The sequence below is a fragment of the Myotis yumanensis genome, unplaced genomic scaffold (genome assembly GCF_028538775.1).
Source record: "Myotis yumanensis isolate MYYU_CA2020_CCGP unplaced genomic scaffold, mMyoYum1.0.hap1 SCAF_5, whole genome shotgun sequence".
In the NCBI taxonomy this organism is placed as follows: Eukaryota; Metazoa; Chordata; class Mammalia; order Chiroptera; family Vespertilionidae; genus Myotis; species Myotis yumanensis.
In genome coordinates, this window is record NW_027223756.1 from 51,261,224 (window position 1) to 51,280,716 (window position 19,493).

Below are 19,493 nucleotides of genomic sequence, written 5' to 3' on the forward strand. Positions count from 1 at the left end.
CCTATTCATCCCTGCCAACCACCCCTAACCCCTGGCCACTCCTGATCTAAACTGTCTTCATAGTTCTGCCATTTCCAGAATGTCACATAGTTGGAATTATACAGTATATAGCCTTTTCACATTGGCTTCTTTCACTTAGTAATATGCATTTAAGGTTCTTCCATGTCTTTCCATAGCTTGACAGTTCATCGTTTTAGCAGAGAATAATGACTATTGTCTGGATGTACCAAATTTTTATGCCAAAAGCATTAGCATAACAAGTATCAATCAACTTTCAGTAGAATACATTTAAACAGTAAACAATTTTTAAATACATTTCAAAAATCTATAGTCACTCTATCCCCTGTTGTTCACCGGCTCATTTCCCCAGCTACACACTCCAATTTTTCTTAATAATGGGAAGAAATGTTTTGGTAGCTTGCAATATAATGTGATTTTAAGGGGGAAAATGATGAAATATGAATTACATGTTGATTCCCACTGACTTCCTATGTGACAATGGACAGCTCACTTAGCATCTCTTACTCATTTGTAAAATAATCAGCTTGTACTTGATTAGAAGTGGCTAACTAGTGGCCCTTGGCCACATTTAGCCTGTGGACATACCATAATAGCCCAGCATGTTTTAAAAATGGGGCAATTTAACATTCAAATCTAGATTTCTGATTTCCCTTTAAAAGTATAATTGGTAACAATGGACTTACATTCCCATGTACAACCAAGGCTCAAAATGAATAGTAGCTGTCCCTTGGAGAAGGCATGAACTCATGGTATCACCATTAATTCTGAAGTTTTTTTCAGCTCTAACATTCTCACATTGAGTTAGCCATATAGCAAATGGTACAGTTAACCTAAGTATTAGCTTTATTTGAATAAAGGGATAGTAATTACATCTGACCACCACTTCAGCTTTGGAGAGACAAAATGGAAGAGTGAGTAGTGCTTGCTTAGCACAGTGACATTCATGAAGAAAGTGCTTGATAAATAGTAGAGGCAATAACAAATACAAGTAACAGTGAACACAATAACTCAAATACAATTATATGATGGTCCATTGACTCTAAATAAAAATTGACATGCTGATTCTTCTCTTCCACAACTTTGGTCCCATCAAAAAAGAAAATCAACTATTTGCCTCTCATCTTTGGATATGACTAATTCTTCATTTACCACATCCTACCTATTAATAGACAAACATGGTAATTAACCGTACCTCTGACATGCTTCTCATTGGCTAATCAGCAGGATATGCAAATTAACTGCCAACCAAGATGGCGGCCAGCAGCCAGGCAGCTGAAGCGAACAGGAGGCTTGCTTGCTCCAGTGATGGAGGAAGCCAAGGTTCCCCGCCTGCCGCTGCCTGCCTCTGAGCTGCACTCTAAGAAACAATGTTGCAATTATAGAAGCTAAATAAACCCCAGAAACCTGCTTTTAGCCAGCCAGGCCTCAGCGCTGGAGCTGCAACAGTGTTTCAATTATAGAAGCCAAACAAACCCAGATACCTGCTTTCAGCAGCCGAGGTCTCAGAGCTGGAGCCGAGCCTCAGAGCTAAAGCCGGCTCTCAGTTCCAGTGAAAGCCACAGAAGGTAAATAAATCCCAGAATTAGAAAAAAAAAGAAAAAAAGGACAGGTTGGGAGCTTCAGTTGCCTGCCAGCCTGAAAACGGCCCTCAGCCCCTCACCCAGACTGGCCAGGCACCCCAGTGGGGACCCCCCACCCTGAAGGGGGTGTGACCAGCTGCAAACAGCCATCATCCCCTCATCCAGGCTGGCCAGGCACCCAAGCGGGACCCCCACCCTGATCCAGGACACCCTTCAGGGCAAACCAGCCAGCCCCCACCCGTGCACCAGGCCTCTATCCTATATAGTAAAAGGGTAATATGCAAACTGACCCTAACAGCAGAAGGACTGGGAATGACTGGTCACTATGACACACACTGACCACCAGGGGGCAGACGCTCAATGCAGGAGCTGCCCTCTGGTGGTCAGGGCGCTCTCACATGGGAGGAGCTCTGCTCAGCACAAGCCAGGCTGATGGCTGCCAGTACAGCGGTGGTGGTGGGAGCCTCTCCTGCCTCCTTAGCAGCGCTAAGGATGTCCGACTGCAGTTTAGGCCTGCTCCCCGCTGGCAAGTGGACATCCCCCGAGGGCTGCCGGACGGATGTCTGATTGCCATCTTAGGCCCAATCCCCCAGGGAGCGGGCCTAAGCCAGCAGGTGGTCATTCCCTGAGGGGTCCCAGACTGTGAGAGGGCACAGGCCGGGCTGAGAGCCTCCCCTCCTCCCCCCTGAGTGCACAAATTTTTGTGCACCGGGCCTCTAGTATAAAATAAGAGGCTAAGAAAAAAAAAAAAAAAAGAAGGTCCTGAGTGGACTCACTTCTAATAAGATATTCTTTGAAATTATGATACAATTTTTCAGCAGGTGGTTTTCAGCCAGACTTGCTGCAGCTCTTTCTGCTGCCATTCTAATCAGGGCCATTTTAGCTGCCAAGAATAAAGATTCACTCAACAGTTTCTATAGAAGAGTGAATATACCCACAGGAACCCTGGAAAAAAGAAAACTGGGTATCAGAGAGGTCAGTAAATGAAGAATATGGGGGCAACCTGTTCAACTCTATTTTTCCCTCTCCTGGTTATGTCTTTGTCCTTACATCCCTCTATTCATTCCACACCATCCTACCTCTTCTCATATCTTGTACTTCATATCCTTCTAACTTTAAAACTTCAGTTTGGCCCGGCTGGTGTTGCTCAGTGGTTGAGCATCGACCTATGAACCAGGAGGCTGCAATTCCGGGTCAGGGCACATGCCTGGGTTGTGGGCTCCATCCCTAGTAGGGGGCATGCAGGAAGCAGCTGATCAATGATTCTCCCTCATCATTGATGTTTCTCTCTCTCTTCCCCATCCTTTCCTCACACTTATTTAAATGTTTAAATAAAACTTTAAAAAAAAACAAAAAAAACTTCAGTTCCATGTCACTATCTATCTGCATCAAGTCTTGCTGCTAATTTGCCTACTTCTTGTAAGTCATATTTCTGAGAAAGGCAAAATATTAAAAATAGAACTGCCGTATGATCCTGCAATCTCACTCCCGGATATACATCCAAAAGAACTGAAAGCAGGGTTTCAAAGCAATTCCGCACACCCGTGTTCATGGCATCATTATTCACAGTGATCAAGAGATGGAAACAACCCAAGTGTCTACCAACATATGAATGGATAAACATGATGTGGTATATTACACTGGCACATACAATGGAATATTATTTAGCCTTAAAAAGGAATGAAATTCTGTCACATGCTTCAACCTAAATGAATCTTGAGGAAATTGTGCTAAATGAAATAAGCCAGTCACAAAAAGACAAATACTGAGCGGAGGAACCAAGATGGTGGCATAGGTACACACTTGTACTTGCTACCCCGCACAACGACATCAAAACTACAACTAAAAGACAAAATGGATATCATCCAGAACCACGGGGAGGCTGGCTGAGTGTAAATTCTACAACTAGAAGGAAAGAGAAAAGCACATTGAAACTGGTAGGAGGTGCAGAAGTGCTGAGGTACAGAGGCACACGCAGAAACAGGCTGGCAACTAGGTACGCTGTTGCCTTTTTCAATCAGGAGAGAGATACAAGCTCCTGATTGCTCTGAACTCCAGTTCCAGGTGAGACTCTGGGGACCCAGACTCATACGGGGAGAAACTGGACTGTCGGGCATCGGGACAGGAATGCGAGGGTGGCTTTCTTGCAGAGGTGCTTGCAGCAATCATTGTTCCTACACATGGCCGAGGGACACAGAGTCCCTGGGACCTCTCCGAAGCAGAGCAGGTTGGCAGCCATTGCGGTTTGCTCCGCCCTGATGATTCCCTGAGACCCCGCCCCACCCAATTTACAACCCCACCCAAGCTGTGAGCAGAGGCTTTTGCATATGAATGGCCTGTTCTTTTGCAAGCTAAAACCTAACAAACTGCTGTTGGGTCAAAGAGTGCCAAAGCTTCCAAAAGAAGGCCAGCAGCCTGCATTGCTTCACAGCTGGGCCTCATCTGGGCACTTCCAAACCCCAAACAAAGAGGAGGAATCTGCAGATCTCTCTGTAGCCCCTGCTGTGTGGCCTCAGGCAGTGGCTGACTTTGCATCTCCTTGGAGATCCAAGAGCCAGTGTACCCAGTGGTCAGAGAGAGACCATACCAGAGTACAACTCTTCACATCCATAAGAGACACACTCAGGGGGCAGACTCGGCGAGCAACAAAGCCCCACTGAAGCGAGTCCTGCACCATAAGGGTGTCTCCAGCACAGCAGTTCTCCCATTGTTGACACAACTGGTCCTCACAGCCAATTGACCTGGAGGTCAATTCCTATCAGCGATACCAACAGCAATCAAGGCTTAACTACAACAAGACTGTGCACACAGCCCACAAAGGGGTGCACCAAGAGTGTCCACCTCAGGTAATTAGGGAGGCTGAGCCATTGGGCCCTATAGGACACCTAGCACACAAAGCCACTCTATCAACACAGGAAAGCAGCCAAAATGCAGAGACAAAGAAACATGTCACAAATGAAAGAAATGGAGGAAAGCAAACTACTGGATATAGAGTTCAAAACCACAGTTATAAGGTTACTCAAGAATCTTCTAGAAACCTCCGAGAAATTTAGTGAGACCCTCAAGGATATGAAAAAGGACCAATTAGAAATTAAGCATACACTGACTGAAATAAAGAATAATATACAGAGTTCCAACAGCAGACTTGAGGACCCCAAGAATCAAGTCAAAGATTTGAAAAACGAAGAAGCAAAAAACACCCAACCAGAAAAGAAAAAAGAATCCAAAAATATGAAGATAGTGTAAGGAGCCTCTGGGACAACTTCAAGCGTACCAACATCCAAATTATGGGGGAGCCAGAAGAAGAAAGAGAGCAAGATATTGAAAACCTATTTGAAGAAATAATGACAGAAAACTTCCCCTACCTGGTGAAAGAAATAGACTTACAAGTCCAGGAAGCACAGAGAACCCCAAACAAGAGGAATCCGAAGAGAACCACACCAAGACACATCATAATTAAAATGTCAAGGGCAAAAGACAAAGAGAAAATCTTAAAAGCAGCAAGAGAAAAACAGTCAGTTACCTTCAAGGGAGTACCCATACGACTGTCAGCTGATTTCTCAACAGAAACTATGCAGGCCAGAAGGGAGTAGCAAGAAATATTCAAAGTGATGAATACCAAGAACCTACAACCAAGATTACTCTACCCAGCAAAGCTATCATTTAGAATTGAAGGTCAGATAAAGAGCTTCACAGATAAGAAAAAGCTAAAGGAGTTCATCACCACCAAACCAGTATTATATGAAATGCTGAAGGGTATTCTTTAAGAAGGGGAAGAAGAAGAAAAAGGTAAAGATAAAAATTATGAACAACAAAGTGACAACAAATACATATCTACCAACAAGTGAATCTAAAAATCAAGTGAATAAAAAATCTGATGAACAGAATAAACTCATGAATATAATAGAATCAGGGGCATAGAAAGGGAGTGGACTGACAATTCTCGGGGGGAATGGCATGGGGTGGGGTGGGAACCGGGTGGAGGGGAGCTATGGGGGGGGAAAAGAGGAACAACTGTAATAATCTGAACAATAAAGATTTATTAATAATAATAAAAAATACCATATGAGTCCACTTATATGAGATATCTAAAGTAGTCAAATTCATAGAAACAGAAAGTAGAATAGTGAGTGGTTGCCAGGGACAGAGAAGAGGGGAAAATGAAGAGTTGTTTAGTGGATACAGATTTTCAGTTTTGCAAGATGAAAAGTTCTGGAGCTCTGTTACACAACAATGTGAATATCCGTAACACTACTGAACTTAAAAATGTTGAGATGGTAAATGTTATTATATAAGGTTTTTATCACAATTAAAAATTTTAAAAAATTATTGACTAAGTTTACACACAGTAATCATCTTAATTATTTTTTATATGTTTTTATTGATTTCAGAGAGACAGAGAGAAGGAGAGGGGTAGAGAGAAACATCACTGATCAGCTGCCTTCTGTACACCCACTACCAGGGATCAAGGTTGCAACCCGGGCATGTGCCTTGACAGGGAATCGAACTGTGATCTCTTTGTCCCTAGGTTGACACTCAACCACTAAGCCACATCAGCCAGGCTCACAATTAAAATTTTTTAAAAAAAATTTTTCTGAGAGAATGAATTGAATTTGCACAGATAATCTTTTTTAAAATATATTTCTATAGATATTTTACAGAGAGGAAGGGAGAGAGATAGAGAGTTTGAAACATCGATGAGAGAGAAACATCGATCAGCTGCCTCCTGCACACTTCCCACTGGGGATGTGCCCGCAACCAAGGTACATGCCCTTGACCGGAATCGAACCTGGGACCCTTGAGTCCCCAGGCTGACGCTCTATCCACTGAGCCAAACCGATTAGGGCCAGATAATCTTTTTGAAGCAAACTAAACAAGCATGGGTCAGTGGCAGCCTACTGGCTGACTGTTGGTATATCTTGAAGTAGCTAGTTTCCAGCACTGTGTTAGGTTCTCAGCCAAGTGCCCACCCCTGCCCTGCTCACTGGCCATACTTGCTCAGCAGACTTTTTTTTTATTTTTTATAATCTGTATCTCTAAAACCATGTCGTTTTCCCTTTTGTAAGTACATATTTCTATTGCCTTATATCTCACCATATGGCTAAATAACAAGTTTTTTCATTTTGTTTTTGTTTTCTTTTTTGTTGATGTTGTTTTTTCTTTATTGATTAAGGTATTACATATGTGTCTTTATCCCCCCATTGCTCCCACACCCCCGTTTTTGTTTTCTTTGCCCTTGGCTGTTACTACTCTCACAATGTCTACTAGGAACAGTGCAGTTCTTCCATAACTGCTGTGAAAGAGTACTTAAAAAGCGACCTTACAGCACAATGCTCTTGAAAAGAAACCTCATCAACTTCAAAGTTTACTTAAATACGAATCAGCAGTAGAAAACGTCCCAATGTGAGGTATTATGAAACAAGAATCCCCTTCAGAATCTTCTTACTTGGCACAAATACTATGGTAGGAAAAGTTGAAATTCCTGCTATTAAAACAAATAATTTCATTAGTCTCAAATCTATAAATTTAGAAACTATTACTCCAAAGAGTGATTAAGCTACTTGCAAGAACTACCTTAATTCAGAACTGCATTAAATAAAGTGCCTATTAAAACATATGTAACAGAGGCTTATGAAGAAAAAGTTTCAGTCCCTAACTCGATTCTCCTGACCACTCACAGCTTCTGTGACATCACATTTTCTTGATTTTCTTATCTCTGGCAGTTCCTCTCAGCTTTTTTCTTTCTTTTTTTGGGGGGTGCATTTTGTTTTATTTGTTTAATTCTTTTTTTAATTTTCATTGAATTTATTTGGTGATATTGGTTAATAAAATTACATAGGTTTCAAGGGTACAATTCAATAATACATCTGCATATTGTACTGTGTGTTCACCACCCCAAGTCAAGTCTCCTTCGGGAACCATTTATCCCCCTTTACCCTCTTCTACCTATCCCCACCTCCCTTTCAGCTTTTTTCATTGGATAATCTTTTTCTAACCAATCCTTGAATATTAGCATTTTCACAGTTCCAACCCTGGCACTCTTTTCTGTTATACACACTCCCTGAATGAATCAAAACTCACAAATAAGCTTCTAATTACACCCTGATTCCCAAATCTACACCTCTAACCTAGACTTCTTTCCTCAGATTCAGAACCATATACCTGACTATCCACTGAAAAGCCCTCCCTCTGAAAAGATACCAAAAATCCATGACAAAACTAACTTCATTAGCTTAACCTTTCTCTCCGTCCCCACCACAATGTTCCTTAACTTTCTATTCCATTTCTGATTAGTGGCAACATTCAAACAGTTGCCAAGCCTCTGAAGAATTCTAGATGTCCCCTTCTACCTACTTGAACCCCCAGGCCATACTTCAATTATACCCCAAGTACAATCAGTCACAAATCTTTTGATTCTCCTTCATATGCATCGTTTTCTCTTGAACCCAACTTAGTTCAACCGACGGACTTAGTAAAATCCTCGTAATTTTCACCTGGATATTACCTACCTGGTCTTCACATTGCTCCAGCCCCAGCATTCCCAAGATTAAATTTTACCAATGGCTTCCTCATTTAAAGTCTAACCTCCCTAGAAGTCTGACAATAAGCACAATCTGACTTTTGCCTATATATATTTTCACTGTAACAATTATATATTTATTCCCTCCGAGAATGTAAGCTCCTTATATACAGAGGCCATATTACCATCACAATAAATGTGCTGAATGAATAAATATTTCTCTCGTCTTTTTTGCCACTCCCTCCCACCCACCCATCTTCTAGGCATATTTAATTACTCACAGTTCTATCATGCCACATGCTCAGGCTTCCACACCTGCATGTGCTCTGTGCCCCCTTTTAGAATGCCTCCACTTTATTATCCACCTGAGCAGGCTTTACATTTATCCTTAAGATTCAGATGAACCATCAACTCTTTTAGAAAAACTTTTAAAACTTTTTCTCTAATATTCCATGTGTTCCTCTAGCCCCCTGTATTTACTACTGTAATTGTTGATATTTATTTGCCTGCCTTAAGGGCAGAAACAATGACTGTCTTTGCTGTATCCCCAGTACCTAACACAGTGCCAGGCACTTAGCAGGCCCTAAATAAATATTTACCAAATAAAACACGAATCTGTCTTGTATGGTAATGCCAGACTACATCTCTTTAAAAATCTGTAGCCTAAGTTTGTGGTCTAAAAGAACCATAAGAAATACAGGAATATTTCTCTCAAAAATATATATGATATTCTATTTTGCAAAATAATTCAGTTTTAAAAGAAAATATAGCCCACATGCTTAGTTATCTCAATTCTATTTTGGAAATAAGTATTGTATATAATTATGAATAATTTTTAATTGCATATGTTACTTTTAAGAGAGGGATAAGAGACAATAACATTTGTGGCCTAAAAATTATGTGTATCACACCAAAACATTCTCTATTCATTTCAAAGATATTCTAAAGTTAATTATGAAAACTAATTTTTTAAAATCCTCACCCAAGGATATGTTGCTATTTTATTATTTAGTTTTAGAGAGAAAGGGAGTGGGGGAGAGAGAGAAACATCGATTATGAGAGAGAAACATCAATCAGTTGTTTCCCATACACGACCTGACTGGGGATCAAACCCACAGCTTAAGTATGTGTCCTGACCGAAATCAAACCCATAATCTTTTTTGGTGTACAGGACAACGCTCCAACCAACTGAGCCAACTGGCCAGGGCTATAAAAACTAATTTTTAAAATTATTTTCTTTTAGCTAAATTCAATAAAAAGCATTTTTCCCAAAGATTCAATAAATTAAACACTCAAACCAATATATGTTTGTAGATACTGTCTAAATCATCCCACTTTATATCAAGTTGTTTAAAATAGGCCCCTCATAAGAATATAAATTTTAAAATCAATTAATAGAGTCAGAGCCTTTGTCTACATCTTCTTATTCTACCACACACATTAATGGAATTCAAATTATAACAGTAAATGTTATTTTAATAGAAGAGCTGACTTATTAACCACTTCTGTCAAAATGCCATATATGGACTCCCATAGCCAGGCCACTGATTTAATACACAAGGTAGAGAGCCAAAAGGCTTATCTACATGAAAGAAAGGAAAAATATCATTATAGCTCTCTTAACATTGAAGACTTGCCCAAGCCACTTCTTTTTTAAAAATCACTTGGTAACAGCTTTATTATCTGAAGATGAAATCAAGGTTTAAAATTCAGTTAAGTGTTCAATCTTGCCCTCCATCAATATTTTATCCTTTTGTGACAAAAGGATAAATTTTGATGACAAATTTTAGAAGCAAAATGCTAACAATGAACCAAAGGACAACTTTTACATATGCTGAAAATATCTGCTTAACTTTACTTAACAAGTTGTTTTTCACAGAACTGTATAGAAATAATTTTGAGAGCTGTGACTATATGTCTAATAAACCATTTTAGATTTATATTTAATTACAAATATTTCTACAATAGTTTTTAAAAAGAAAAATACAGTCAGTTCTCTGTATCTGGGAGTTCTACATCTGCATATCCAACCAACCATGATTGAAACACTTGAGGGGGGCGGGATGTTACCCTGTTGCTAACATGTACTATGTAGGCCTGGTTGCTTTTATACTGAACATGTACAGCATTTCTGCCTTGTCATTATTCCCTAAGCAACACAGTGACAGCTATTTACCTAGCATTTACATTGTATTAAGTATTCTATGTATTCTAGAAATGATATAAAGTATACAGGATTATATGCATAACCAATGGATACAGACAATGGTATAGTGAAAGCCTGGGGTGGGGCAGGGGCTGGGAGAAGGACGATAGAGGGGGTTGGGGTAATTGGGTGACTTCTTTAAAACTATCAACAATAAAAATTTAAAAATATATAAAAATAAAGTATACAGGAGGATGTGCATAGGTTATATGCAAATACTGTACCATCCTATATAATAAAAGCCTAATATGCAAATCGACTTAACAGTGGAATAACCAGTGGAACGACGGGTCGCTATGACACGCACTGACCACCAGGAGGCAGACACTCAACACAGGAGCTGCCCCCAGTCCACAGGCCCCAGGCCAGCCAAGGCGGGTGCCAGTGGGCCCTCCCTCCCCCGATCGCCCCACAGAGAGAGGCGACCAGCGGCAGCGGGGGGGGGCGGGACTGGCGAGTGGGGGGCACCAGGTTGGCCAAGGTGGGTGTCAGCGGGGGCCCCCCAATCACCCTGCCGGTTGCCCCACAGATCGGCCCTGATTGCTGGCCAGGCCTAGGGACTCTACCCATGCACGAATTTCATGCACCAGGCTTCTATATAAGGGACTTGAGCATCTGTGGATTGGGGGTTGGGGATGACTGTAACTATCAGCAAATTGATAAGGACTTTAAATTTTATTGGACTTTAGCTGGGGATGTCCTCTAAAATGTTAAAATGGTCACATGTACAATATAGTATGATTTGATTCCTCAATCTAAATTAAAAAATAATTTCCTTCACACATATTTTCTCTTCTGAGAGCAAAGGAAAAGAACATTAAACCAAAACATAATGCTAAAATGTAAAGGTTTAAAAAGCATGTACATCTTTATTTGAAAACTTCTCTTAAGTAACATTTTGAACACATGAACATAACTTACTGCTTAAAAGTAACACAATTGAAATAAAGTATTCTAAAAAGATAATGACATTAAGACTCAAGTTAAATGAGTGTTAAATCTCACTTCTATTTAGAAATAGTCTCTTGTGTAAAAGCAATATATTATAAACATCTTATAAAATGTTCTTAGGTTGTTGGTTTACAATTTGAGAGAGAAAAAAGAAAGTAGAATGAACAGCATAATTAAATTTAACTTTGGTGACAAAAATGTTCTATTTGGTCAAAGCCAGCTGTAGTATCTTGTAGCCATTAAGCAGAGAATATAAACTTAACTTCCATTTTAAGTCTCTCCTCATGTCTAGAAGTTAACATATGCATTCTAGAATAGTAAAGGAAGGGCCTCATCTCTTCGTGGACATTTTTCAACAAAGGTAACAAAGATCTAGATATAAAGTCACGCTTCAGAACTGAAATGAAGGAAGACATGATAGAGAAAGAGTAATTTTTGGATAAATAGGATAGCCAATAGCTGTTTTCACTCTGAACTAAAAAAATTTTATTTGCTACTCAAATCAATAATAAAATTATAGAAAATAGGTTTTTAGAGTGTTTCAAGTAAACAAACCCATAATTTCTAGTAAAAAAAGGAAAACCTATTAAAACACTCTAATATACACTACACCCTCGAGTGGGCAAACATCCATGGAAAAATATAAAGATTTAGTTGGATTTTCCACTCAGTTAAATCAGTCCTATAATTAATAAAATGATGGCTCTAAATCCTCAAATTTCACATTATTTTAATCACTTACTATCTGAGTAGAAGAAGTAAAGATTTTTAAAAATAACAATTTAGATCTTATAGAGAGTAATGTAAGAAATAAAATCACGATCTGCTTATATTCCCTTAAAAAACAAAATGCTATGAGATTCTTATTTCTTCAACTTATAAAGGGGAAAAGGTAAACAGAATAAATCACATATAAAGATGTATAATTAAAAGATGAAGTACCCTTTATATCATGAACTGCAAAGGCAGCACTAATATTTTAAAGCAAAATATAAGAATTATGGTTCCTTAGTGAGAACTGTGGCAGAAAAGCAGTATGTTCATTAAGTTTTTCAGGAAAACAACTTACATTATCACCTGGTAATATTTAGTATTACTGGTCTCATGGGGCTATGTGGTCACTATACAGAAATCTAAACACACTTAGAATAAAATTAAGACACTACCTAAAAGAGCCTTTATTCTACATGGCTAATGTTTTAGCACTTAATTGATATAATAGAAGCAAAAACTAGATTAAAAGTATTCCACAATGGCCCAAATGTCAAAGTTTCTCCAGTTTACAACAGAATACAAAACATATATTTAACACATAAATATAGAAATCATGTATGAAGATGTACATTTCCAAAATGTATCAAGGAACTTTTGGTAAATATATATATTCTTTAGGAAAACCTAGTACGTACAACTAAGAACTATTTCAGGTCTTGAACTTATCCTGGATATGAGACTAGTACTTAAAGGACAACAGTGACATCTAGCGAACATTTCAAATATATACCACACATATCGAATCAAAACTTTACTAGTATTTCCAGTGTTTCACATATTTCAACCTGCCTGAGCAATTATATGACAAATCTTTCGCTTTAAAACAAAACAAGGCAATTCTGATCCCAAATGATTTCTCAATATGATGACCCATTCATGTGATTAATACAAAGAGAGAGACAGGGTCTTAATATAAACAAGTCAAGTAAGAGTCTAGGCCAACAAGTTAACTGGAAGTCTCAAAAATCACAGGTGCTTCCCAGATCCCCCAGAACCAATGAATTTAAAGCTTTTAATGATTATTTGAGTTCAATTATTTTTCTCACAAGAAACAATGCTAAGGTCCAGAACTTCACAAGTATACAATTCAAAATCACTGAAAATATCTCAAATGTAAATATTTTAAAACTAAAAAAATATCAGGTCACAAAAGCACTGTCCTGATAGCTTTAAAAAGTTATACAGAGGAAAAATAAACTACAATATATTCAAACAATGAACTACAATACAACTCAGGAATAAAAAAGAATGAAGTAATGATACATGCAACAACATGGATGAATCCTGAAAAACTTAGGCTGAGTGAAACATAAAAGTTACACCCTGTCTGATTCAACTTATATGACATTCTATCTAGAACAGACAAAATGATCTATAGAATGAATGAATGAATGAATACATATATACATATACAAAATCAGAACAGTTACTTCTGAGGGTAAAATGGAAATGGAGATTCAGAAAGGACATGAGGGAATTTTCTGGGGTAATGGAATTGTTCTATATCTTAATAGGAGTTAGTGTTACACAGATATATGCATTTGCTAAAACTTACCAAATATTATACTTAAGATCTGAGTAAAATTTAAATAAATTTTACCTTAAAAAATGAACCTAAGCAAATAGTAATAACTCCAGTTATCATATATCATGCTTAAGTATTTGTGATGATATTTATAGATACCTGAAACTTACTTTGACATTTTGATATATATATAAAAATTAGATGGATTGACAGATTATTATAAAGCAAGTATAGCAAAACATTAGCAATTATAGAATCTAGGAGGCGAGCATATTAGAATTCACTATAAAAGTCTTCCCTTTTTCTGTATGTCTGAAAATTTCCATAATAAAGTATTGGGAAAAAATAAAAGTGACCATTAGAATTCAAAAAAAATTTTTAAATATTATAAAATATGAAAAAAAATTCTTAAATAGCAACAATTTTATTTTAAATACAGTAGTGGGCAAAAGTAGGTTTACAATTGTGAATAAGTGAAACACAATATTCTTATGTTATTATTTATTATTGTATTATTTTCCATACAAATGACTGTTTCTCTACTTTTTCCCACCCCTGTATTAACATTTTAATCTAACTAAATATCAAACATGACTATCCTCTAAAGAGCCTGACTGATACATACATATTTTAAAATTTGAAAACATACCCGAATTTCTTGAAGGTTATGGAAATTATTTCCTACTCTGACTGAGATCTTGCTTGGAGTATAGCTTTCATCAGATTTGTAATCCGCATAAATACATAATGTCTTCACTGTTGTTTTTCTTCTAAAATCAATAAAATAAAAACATGACCTTTATCATATGGAAAGATTATATCCAAAACATCTTATCTTATTTTAAAAATCATTGTTTGCTAAAACGAGTATCTAAATCAAAGTTTCAATGTTCTTTACTTTTAACAATTATGAAAATGAAGAACATGGAAAAAATATAGACACACATTTTACTTATATACAGACATTGCTTATCTAGAGCAAAGTCAAGAACAAGATGTGAGCAAAGAAGGAACAGTTAAGCCAAAACAGAATCATACAAAAACGATTTGAAAGTGACTATTTTGGTGGCGTGGTACTATTGGAGATATTTATATTCTTCTTTATCTATGTTTTTTTGAATTTTTAACAATAAGCATGTGTTATTTGGGTCCTTAGAAAAAAATTAGACAATGTTAAACATCAACACACACACAAAAAAACCACACTAAGAAGTCCATTTAAATGTGCTTTAAAAGTTAAGTTCTGGTATAAACTGGCACTAACTTAACAACAATGAGCTCCTTGAACAGAAGTAGTCTGTGTCAAAAGTCAACCTATAAAAACAGCAGGGGATCTGTAACTCTTAGAGAGGGGACCAAACTTCTGTAGACCAAGCTATTCATCAGAAAGGAATGGGGAAAGTTAAGGACTTTCCCGCAAATAATAAAGACAGATGAAGATGTAAAACGCTAAATACCCAGGAACTGCTGACAGGATAAATACCATTACCAGGTTTTAAAAAGAGGCCAGAGGTATCAAACTGACATCTTTCTGTTTCTGCAGAGCTAGGGAGGAGACATGAGAGGAAGCAAAGGAAGAAGGGGACATTCTGAAGGGCACACAAAAGACTTTCTCCCTGACGAGCCATAAGCAGGCAGTGAAAGGTCTTTCTTAGACAGAAAGATCTAAATCATGAAGATTATTCTTAAGGACTACTTTTAAAAAAATGAAAATAGATATAAAGGAAGAATAATTTAATCTCCAAGTTATAAAATCCAGGACAACTTAGGCACTGGAACCTGTGAGATAATTATGGTGATGTTAGAAAGGCAAAGAATAACAATAACACTAATCACTGTAAAAACAACAGCAACAGCAGCTAATAGCAAGTGAATACTCTATCCGGCCCAGAAGTAATGGTTTAAGTGTATTAACTTATGTACTCCTCAACTTCGTGATATGGGAGCTACTATCACCTTCATTTCACTGATTTAAAAAGACACAATAACACTCAGGTTAATAATATGTTAAAGTTGAAAAGCTAGTAGGTGAGCATGGTAGGAGTTCAAATGTGTGTCTGTCTGCCTCACTTGATCTTCAACTATCACCTTCCTACTCACAAATTGTACTTACCTTATTCAACAGTCATTGATGCCAGTTTATAGTAATATGCAGGTATTTACACTTCTTTAAATTTTATCTACACCATAGGATGTTATCCTAAGGCCCACGTATCTCCAGAAATCATATATATAATTTATGCTATATACATAGATTCATTAACAACTTTGCAAAGGAAATTGTGACCTCACCAAAAGTTTAAAATTATTTCTCTAAAAGGTACCTGTAAAGCCTTTTTAAATTGTTTATAAACTAGAGGCCCGGTGCACGACATTTGTACACTTGGGAGGGTCCCTCAGCCCAGCCCACGCCCTCTCACAGTCCAGGAAACCTCGGGTGATGTCGGACTGACAGACTTAGCACTGCTGCAGAGGCAGGAGAGGCTTCCGCCACCGCCTCTGCACTTGCCAGCCATGAGCCCAGCTTCTGGCTGAGCAGCGCTTCCTCTGTGAGAGCGCACTGACCACCAGGGGCAGCTCCTGCATTGAGACCACCAGGGGCAGCTCCTGCATTGAGCGTCTGCCCCCTGGTAGTCAGTGCACATCATAGCAACCGGTTGTTCCACCATTCGGTCAATTTGCATATTAGCCTCTTATTATATAGGATAGGATTTATCTCATGGTGAATTTAAAATAGCAGTGCATGTGGGAAGGTTAAATGCATAGATTATGAGAAATACTATCAGCTACTCAAACTGCTTAAATCATCACTATAATAATAATCACCATAAACTGAATGCTTTCTATACTCCAGGCACCCTGCTAAACTCTTAGGATAAGGTATTATAGGAAAGGAGAAGGCAGAGGGTAACACTTACTCATTTCTGATGACATAAGTAACACTCACAGCCTCTCTCTATCCCCTCACCCACTATTCTCTTTCTGCTGAGAAAGAGCTGCTGGCAGGAAGCAAACATTTAATAGGGACAGGCTCTACCTGGTCTATTACTTCCTTAACTCCATGGGTAGGTCTGTGTAATTCTAGGGTTCAATATTAGGAAAACACTTGACTGCAGATATAAGCCCCTTTCTAACATTAGCTTTGTCAGTTTTATAAGAATGATGTTTTAGTCTCCACCTGCTATAACTCTTGAATAATTTCTCAATTGATTTGGAACACATGAAATTTAAACATAAGAGATTAGTGACAAACACTCCTAGTTTCCAACCTAATGGCCCCTTTACCTTTTTTTCTTCATAACATCCAGCTAAAAGGCTTTATTCCCCAGGTTCCCTTAAAACTAGGTATGACCATGAGACTAAGTTATGACCAGTAAGATTTAAACCAAATGACTGAGTGAAATAAAGAAAGTTTAAGAGGAAGACATACCCCCTTTACCTATCCCACCTACTCCTTCCTGCTGCCTGGGATATAGACATGATGCAACCTGGAGCATAGAATCCATGAGCTAAGAATAGTGGAATGGAAAGAGAAGGAATCTGGGTCCACAAGATACTGTGGGCTGCCATACCACTCCTGGACTGCCAGGATCCTCTAATATGAAGAGGTAGAAGAAATAAATTTCCACCTTGTTTAAAACACTGTTATTAAAAGCTCTGTATCCTACTTCTAGGAATACATCCCTAGAAACTAGAAACACCAATCAGAAAGGATATATGCACCCCTATGTTCATAGCAGCACAATTTACCATAGCTAAGATTTGGAAACAGCCTAAGTGCCCATCAACAGATGAGTGGATTAAAAAACTGTGGTACATCTACACAATGGAATACTACACTGCTGTAAAAAAGAAGGAATTCTTACCATTTGCAACAGCATGGATGGAACTGGAGAGTATTTTGCTAAGTGAAATAAGCCAGTCAGAGAAAAATAAATATCACATGATCTCACTCATTTATGGAATATAATGAACAACATAAACTGATGAACAAAAACAGATCCAGAGACAGAGAAGCATCGACCAGACCATCAAACCTCAGAGGGAAGGCAGGGGAGAGTGGGGGTAAGGGGGAGAGATCAATCAAAGGACTTATATGCATGCATATAAGCCTAACCAATGGACACAGACACCACGGGGATGAGGGCATGAGTGGGGGCAATCAGGGGATAAGGACACCTATGTAATACCTTAATCAATAAAGAAAAGAAAAAAAAGCTCTGTTACTGCCTGGCTGATGTGGCTCAGTGGTTGAGTGTTGACCTATGAACTGGGAGGTCATGGTTTGATTCTCAATCAGGGCACATGCCTGGGTTGTGGGCTTGATCCCCAGTGTAGGGCATGCAGGAGGCAGCCAATCAAGGATTCTTTCTAATCACTGTTTCTATTTCTCTTTCCCTCTCGCTTCCTCTCTGAAATTAATATATATATATATGTATATATATACACACACACGTATGTGTGTGTCTGTGTGTGTGTATATATGCATATTTTAATAATAAATGAATAAAAAATAAAAGCTCTGTTACTAGCCTGGCCAGTGTGGCTCAGCAGGGTGAGCGTCATTCCCATGAACCAGGAGGTCACGGTTCAATTCCCAGTCAGGGCACATGTCCAAGTTGCAGGCTCAATCCCCAGTAAGGGGTGTGCAAGAGGCAGTTGATTAATGTTTCTCTTTCTCCCTCTCCCCTTCTCTCTCTGAAATCAATAAAAACATATTAAAGAAGAAAAAATAGCTCTGTTACTAGAAGTTCTCATTCCTGTTATGCCCACATTACAGATAAGGAAACTGAAGCTCAGATCAAGTTAAGCTACTAGTCTTCATTTACACATCTAGGAATTTTACACAGAGCCAGATTTTGTACTCTATATGACTATACTATATTAAGAGTAACTACAAACTCTTTAGGTTCAAAGTTTAAAACCAAAAACGAAAATAGTTAGAGTGGTGCTAAAACCAAAAATTTGGAGAACTGATGCCCTAGAGTACGGATCATCAGCAAACTACACACAGGCCAAATGGGGCCTGCCATTTATTTTTATAAATAAACTTGTATTGCCCTAACCGGTTTGGCTCAGTGGATAGAGCGTCAGTCTGCGGACTGAAGGGTCCCAGGGTCGATTCTGGTCAAGGGCATGTACCTTGGTTGCAGGCAAATCCCCAGTAGGGAGTGTGTAGGAGGCAGCTGATCGATGTTTCTCTCATCGATGTTTTGAACTCTCTATCCCTCTCCCTTCCTCTCTGTAAAAAATCAATAAAATATATTAAATAAATAAAAAATAAACTTATATCGAAACAAAGCAATACCTACTCCCTTACATACTGTCCACAGCTGCTTTTGCACTACAATGGCCAAGTTGAGCAGGTGGAGGAGCCTGAAATATGGCTTGCAAGGCCTAAAACACTATTGTTACCGTCATAAGCAGCTAGTTAATACTGATAATGGAAAGAGAACAAAGGGGAAGCCAGACATTAATAAGCATGGTCCTTTGGGCAGCTTCACACTCCCCAAGGTCACCAGTCCATTCTCTGCAAATCATGGTGGAAGGGCTCCAACAAAAGGGGAGATGGGCACATGCACTGTGAAGTTGGTGTGACATAGGGAAAGTGCTTGTCTGTCAGTCTAACCTGGGAAAAAGATAACTGGCTACAGGGGCAGAGCCATTGCAAGCATGTGAAATCCTGAAGAGTTAATTGGATAAACTCCCAGTTATAATCCCCAGACAAATAAACTTTCTCTCTCTTATGCTCCTGCTCCCTTGCACTCTCTTGCTCCCTGGGCTGCCCCCACCCATGTACTAACCTGCCATGTGGTCTAAGCAGCCTCACAGCCCATGGCCATGGGGATCTCACACACAATGGACTGCAGCTGGGAACACAAGCTAAGTCAGCCGGTTGCTGGACTGGTCTGTGCT

At 38.7% G+C, this 19,493-nt stretch overlaps 1 protein-coding gene across 2 annotated transcripts in view; it reads right to left on the reverse strand.

Moving 5' to 3' along the window:
• ANAPC10 (anaphase promoting complex subunit 10) overlaps positions 1–19,493 on the reverse strand; it is a 59,803-nt gene that overhangs the window by 18,209 nt on the left and 22,101 nt on the right. For both annotated transcript variants that reach the window (XM_070415251.1, XM_070415249.1), the window contains one exon: positions 14,227–14,347. In XM_070415251.1, coding sequence (XP_070271352.1) covers positions 14,227–14,347 — 121 coding nt within the window. The remainder of the gene's footprint in view (positions 1–14,226; positions 14,348–19,493) is intronic.